At 44.5% G+C, this 6,000-nt stretch overlaps 1 protein-coding gene across 1 annotated transcript in view; it reads right to left on the reverse strand.

Moving 5' to 3' along the window:
* ZNF292 (zinc finger protein 292) overlaps positions 1 to 5,739 on the reverse strand; it is an 89,092-nt gene extending 83,353 nt beyond the window's left edge. Inside the window, exons 1-2 of the mRNA XM_060114644.1 lie at positions 4,822 to 5,739; positions 4,425 to 4,621 (exon numbers count right to left, since the gene is read on the reverse strand). Of these exons, the coding sequence (XP_059970627.1) occupies positions 4,425 to 4,592 (168 nt within the window). The 5' untranslated portion in view covers positions 4,593 to 4,621; positions 4,822 to 5,739. The remainder of the gene's footprint in view (positions 1 to 4,424; positions 4,622 to 4,821) is intronic.
* Positions 5,740 to 6,000: the final 261 nt, after the last annotated feature.

A 6,000-nucleotide genomic window follows, 5' to 3' on the forward strand; every position in this document is an offset into this window, starting at 1 on the left:
CTCCTGTATCTTATATTCCCTAACATTTAAACCTAGTCCTTGCATTAAATGCTTTCTTAACAGCACAGAATTTCAATTTTATCAAAAGATCAAATCTCTGCTTTAATCAGGATAACTAAGTATTCTGACTTTGCTACCCTCCTTAACCTAGTAAAAGTGAATTGTTTTAGTAACTGGTTAAGTAATTGCTCTTAATTTCTGCTAAGAAAGTAGAAATTTTCAAGTTCAATGTGCACTGAAGCTCAGTGTGTGCATTTATATGTGGTTGAAAAGCAATGACCTGGATCTGCTCCAGATTAACTGCATTTCTTTTTTTCTTTTTTCTTTTTTTTTTTGCGGTACGCGGGCCTCTCACTGCTGTGGCCTCTCCCGTTGCGGAGCACAGGCTCCGGACGCGCAGGCTCAGCAGCCATGGCCCACGGGCCCAGCCGCCCCGCGGCATGCGGGATCCTCCCGGACCGGGGCACGAACCAGTGTCCCCTGCATCGGCAGGTGGACTCTCAACCACCGCGCAACCAGGGAAGCCCTGCATTTCTTAATATAACTATATTAACATGAAAAAGCATAAGGACAAAAAAAATCTTAATATATTCTTCTTCTTTCTGGTCACTGTTTCTCAAAAGAGCACTTGTGGGTATTTAGGCAGAGGGATAAATTTTAATGGAGTGGGACTATCCTGGTCACTTCAGAAAATGTAGTATCCATGGCCCATGGGCACTAAATGCCAGTTATCACATCCCCAGTCACTGCAGTAACCAAACAACTGACCCCACATGTTTCTAAATGTCCTTAAGAGAGAAACACAGTGGGAAAAAGTACTATGCCCAGTTGAGAAGCTGCTTATATGAATCAAGGTATGAACAAAGGTAAGAAGCGTGCGTGTGTGTATGATACACAACCATATTTCCACAACTACAATTCTACCTTTTAAAATAATTGTCACCAGAAGGTAAATAACCATAAACAGTCACAACTCATGTATTAATCAACGAGTCATCCAGTCCAGTATGTAATGCAGTCAACAAACACCATGCTCCAACAAATCATTCTTCAACTATTACGATGGCTTAACTTTTTAAGTGAATCATTTTAAAATCCTTTTAGAACAATTCTCCTATTGGAATGCTTCTGTTCAAACTCCCAAATAAATAACCTTCCATATAAAAGATATAAATCACAGTTTACTACCATTACTTGTCTACCTTCCTCCAGAGACTGTAAGATCCTTGAAGCCAGGGACCATGCTCATGGTTGCCTGGCCCTCAGTGTAGGTATTCAATAACAATGCTGAATGAGTGAGTGAATCCTGGCCTAGTCTAATACAATAAACAGTCCCATAAGTTCCAACTACAATCTGTTTTTATATAATGACACTGAAACAAATAAATACAATAAATTATTTCTGGTTATCCTATATTCTTATTCTAATTTGCTTTTAGGAAAATTAAACATTATCCAGATTACAGCTAGCTTGTAAAGATATAAGGAAATCTAAGATTTTCTGACAAATACTCCCATATGCCCATCCTCTACCACGTTCCCTTCCTCCTACTCTTAAGCTTTAAGCAAACGTTCATATAGAAGTGGGGCATGCTTCCAGGAAGCAACCTAATATAAACAGCAAAACAATACAGTTAACAATAAGAAAAATGTTTTTCATTTCTATTTTACTTCTCAGAACTCAAGAAATCTGTTACCATCCTACACTTCATTCAAAAAGAAAAATCCATAAACTAGAAAGAGCAAGCAACTTTATTTCTGTAGGTTTCACTATTCTCCAGAAACTCACCTTTTGTTGAGGTAAAAATTCAGAATATAAACTAATTCACATTTAAAAGCACTAAGCATCAACACTTGCAGAATATTAACTCTGAAGCCCACTAACTCTGACAAATATTTATTCATCTTTGCCTTCCTGAAGCATGTGAATATCCCTGTTTTACAGAAAAACCTTAGATAGAAAAAGTTAAATGATAATCTCCAGGTTAGAAACGTAGATATAATTTCTAGCTCCTAGTATTTCTAGCACGGTTCTTAAACTGCTCCAATAAACTCTGTAATTGTTAACCACTGCTCTGCTCTTTCAACTGGTAGCAAAATGTTAATAATAATGGCTGTGATACCATTTTAAAGAAACAACTGTTTCAAGTTACCTCCCATCTGGCAAGACCAAATTGGAAACTTATTTTATATCTATCTATCTATCTATCTATCTATCTATCTATCTATAAAATGTTCTACAGGGGATTTTAAACATCAGATACACTCTACTATTCGAATACTGGAGATCACTTTTAAATGCATTTACGTTATTGTGGGATTTTAGTGCATGCAATATGTCATTTTTTTTTGAAATCCACAAACCCAGCATTTGTTTTATTACTATTTCATGTAGCACTGGTCAATAAAAACAATTTACATGTTGTAAGACTAATCACTTAAAACTAATACAGGAAATTACCTTCATGCTGACAAAAAGGAATACTGTTTCATACATTAAAAATAATTTTAAAGTGACAAATATCTGATGTTGCACACCCTCCAAATTAAGTCCAACTTGTATGAGATTCCACTTTCCCAGAATTATTAATCCTGATTATACATATTGCTGGTCAAGACTATTTACAGCAATAAGCCTTAAATCCATCAACGGAAACTGTTACCTGAAAAATGTCTTTCAGCAAAGCTAGACTTTAATACTTTTCACTGACTGAAAAGCTAACTTTACTTATAAATGAAAGAGTTCCTTTCATGGGCATCTTATTAAAGTTTTTTTTTTTAAGCTAAGATAAATTTTAAAATCTGGAAGACCAATTAAGAATGAGTGTTTACCGTCAGGATAGTGAAATTAGTCAACTTCAACAATTCTTTAAAACTAGGATTCAAAGGAATAACAGAATCTCTAATTATGCCATAGGTATTCACCAGACCTATATTACCTTAAGTGGGTGGCTTTCACACTGCATTTATTCCCAGACAAGTCACCATGCAATCTCACAAAGTTTTTTTGTTGTTTTGCTTTTTAAGATAACCGCCATCAAATAATTTGCGACAATAAGGTGCATAGAACAATGGAGAATTTCTGGTATCGATCAAGTATCCCTGATCTTATAAAGAAAGATTTCAGAACTTGGAGGCCAAAAGTTAAGTGAAAATGTGATCTACTCTGACATGCTAAGACGGTCCACCATTGTTCGACCTTAAGTTCAGTATCTTAATGAAACAACTTCTGTATAATGACATACATGGTCACAAGCTAACTCTAAATGTGACCCGTTTAAATTCTTTTTCTTCCTCAAGAAGATAATCTAACCAAAATCTTGACCACAGCCAGCAGCAGCACCTTGCAATTTCAAATGTAACTGGAGGGTAGGTAATCAAGTCCAAATGTAGACACAAACTCCCCGATTTCTATCAAGCAAACAGTGCTATTAACATTCCAAATCCTGGTTAGAACGCAGTTACTGGAAAGCAGTGTCCTTGTGCAAGAAAAGGAAAGGCCTGAAACTGACCTGAGCACGGGTCCACATGAACCTCAGTCTTCTCCGTTCCACCGGGAGGCCAAACAGGGAAGGCTCCAAGTAATAGGGGGGTGGGGAGACGGCAGAGGAAGGGCAGAGAGGAAACCACACTCCTCCAAGGATGAAGGCAAAAGAGAAGCGGACTCTGGAAAAGCCGCTGCACAGCGACATCCGACCCTAGGATACACACACAGGGACAGCTTCTCTCCACCGAGGAGAGCAACCTTTACCATGGAAGCGGTGCTCCTAGCAAGTAAAGGCAGGAAGGGACAACCTCCGCGCCGCCTACCCCCGAACGTCTCGCCCAGCTAGAAGGGGTCGGCGGGGACTGCTCCTCGGAACATCAACAAAGGCCCCTTCAGTCCTAAGGCGAAACTCGAACAACAAAGGCCCGGAGACAGCGAGAACGGGGCCGGGGGCGGGACGGATGAAAGCAAAAGGAGGCAAAGGAATCAAACCAGTGGGGGCGGAGGCCCATTGGAGTGGGACGCGGGGGCACAGAGGCGGGGGGCGCGGTAATCCCCAGTGCACAATAAGAGAAGGAGGAAGGGGACCTGGCCTCCATTCCCCCCTTAGCCTCTCCTACGGCGGAGAGGGCTCCAGTCCTCGCAGTCTGCATCTCTCGGCCGCGGGGACCGCGCAGTCCCGAGTTCGGGGAAGGGAAGGGGAGGGGGGATTTTCCGCCCTGACCACAACTCCCTTCCCCCAGCCGGGAGCCTCAGACAACAACCGCCACAACGGCAGCCACACAAAGGCGCCTTCCTCGTACTCCCCCGCTCCCGCCCGGGCGGCGGCGCAGACGATGCCAAGGCAGCGAGGACCACCGCACGGCCGCCAAGCGCTCGCTCGCCCTCTTCCCCCTCTAGCAGGGGGAAAGGGGGAGGGGACCCCAGGCGCCCTCACCTGGCACAGCTGCTGACAGTACTCCGTGGCCGCCTCCACGGCCGGCACCCGGCTCTCCCGCAGCTGTCGCTCCAGCTCCTGGAGCCGTTCACCCAGGCGCTGCAGCTCCGCGGCACAGCCGCCTCCGCCGCGACTCAACCTCTCCTGCTCGGCCTCTTCGTCCGCCATCTTCACACCCCGCTCCGTCGCGTACGCACCTGGGTCACGTGATAACACAATGCCACGTTCGGCGGGGTCACGTGCCGGGCGCGCTCGCACGCCGCCGAGCACGTACAAAGGGCCCGGTGGGGAGGATGGGGGGGCGGGGAGAGTGGCGCGAGGGAACCCGAGGGAGGTGAAGGGAAGGGGAAAGGAGGAGGGCGGGGTTGGGCGGTACGGAAAACCGCGGTTTACTTACCCCCAGCGGGAAGTGGGCAGCAGCGGACGAAATGGGCGGGCCGGTGGAGGCCTGTTCTCGGTCACGTGAGGGCCGCGACGCGGGGAAGAGCCTGGGGAGGGGCTGTCTTCTCGACCGTCCGGATCCCGCCGTGGCTTTCCCCAGTTTCCGAAGCCTTCTACGGACATATGCCCCAGTTCCCCAAGAGGACGGGTGAGGGAGAGCTCTGGGTGGGCTGGGGCAAGGGCTGCATTTGCGATTGGCCCGAAGGCAGGCCAGAGGCAGGGGAAGTGGGAGCAGGTAAAACCCACCCATGGACCAAGAGCGTGAGAGCCAAAGCGGGACTATGAACTGTCAAAATTGTCTTCGACTTCTCACCGAGAGGGGGAGGAGGGATCCAGTGCCTGAGATACCAGATCTCGTCCCACTCCCCTCCTCGTCAGTCCCAAGAACGCCTCTCCCTTGGAAACACAATCTCTAGGGGGTTGAGGCAACAAAGAAAAATACCAATTGGGTCAGAGCAGAATGAGGTCCAATCCTCAGTCTGGAAAACGGAGCAAACTCATGAAAAGCATAGCTTAAAAGATTTCAGACTGTGAAATTGTGGACGTTGGAACCAGGTGATTTTTAAACCACGAAAACGTTTCTGTTATAAGTGATAGCCAACTAATCTGTTCCGCCGCGATTTAAGACTCTCCCACACACTACAGAAATCACCGCCACATAAAACACGATCTATATGAAAGCTCTTGAAAAGAAAGTAGGTCAAGAAAAAAAAAAAGCAATAAGGACTCCAGTAAAAATCACAACGGAGGGGAAGTTGCTAAAATATAAGAACAAGGTTATCGAGAGTTATTACAGATTCAACAGTATTTTTTCCTGGTGCTGCAAATAGAGATGGCATTCTGAACCATATTTTATTTACAACCTGGAAAGAATGAACACTTAGCACTTGAACAGAACAGTAGAAATATAAAAATTCAAGTGCTTAAGCCTAAAGTTCAGAATAAAACAAATATTTTGTTAGTAGTCGAAAATTAGACAAAAGGCTACTCTTTCTTACAACTTGTCTACAGAAATTCAGAAACAATGATAGTGATGAGGCATGTGGAGATTTCTAGTATTAATAGAAAATGTTCTAGACAGTATGTTGTCCAGAATGAATGTTTGTAATGCATCAGTGATGGTGATGCTTAAGTG

Source organism: Mesoplodon densirostris, chromosome 12 (assembly GCF_025265405.1).
Source record: "Mesoplodon densirostris isolate mMesDen1 chromosome 12, mMesDen1 primary haplotype, whole genome shotgun sequence".
Classification (NCBI taxonomy): domain Eukaryota; kingdom Metazoa; phylum Chordata; class Mammalia; order Artiodactyla; family Ziphiidae; genus Mesoplodon; species Mesoplodon densirostris.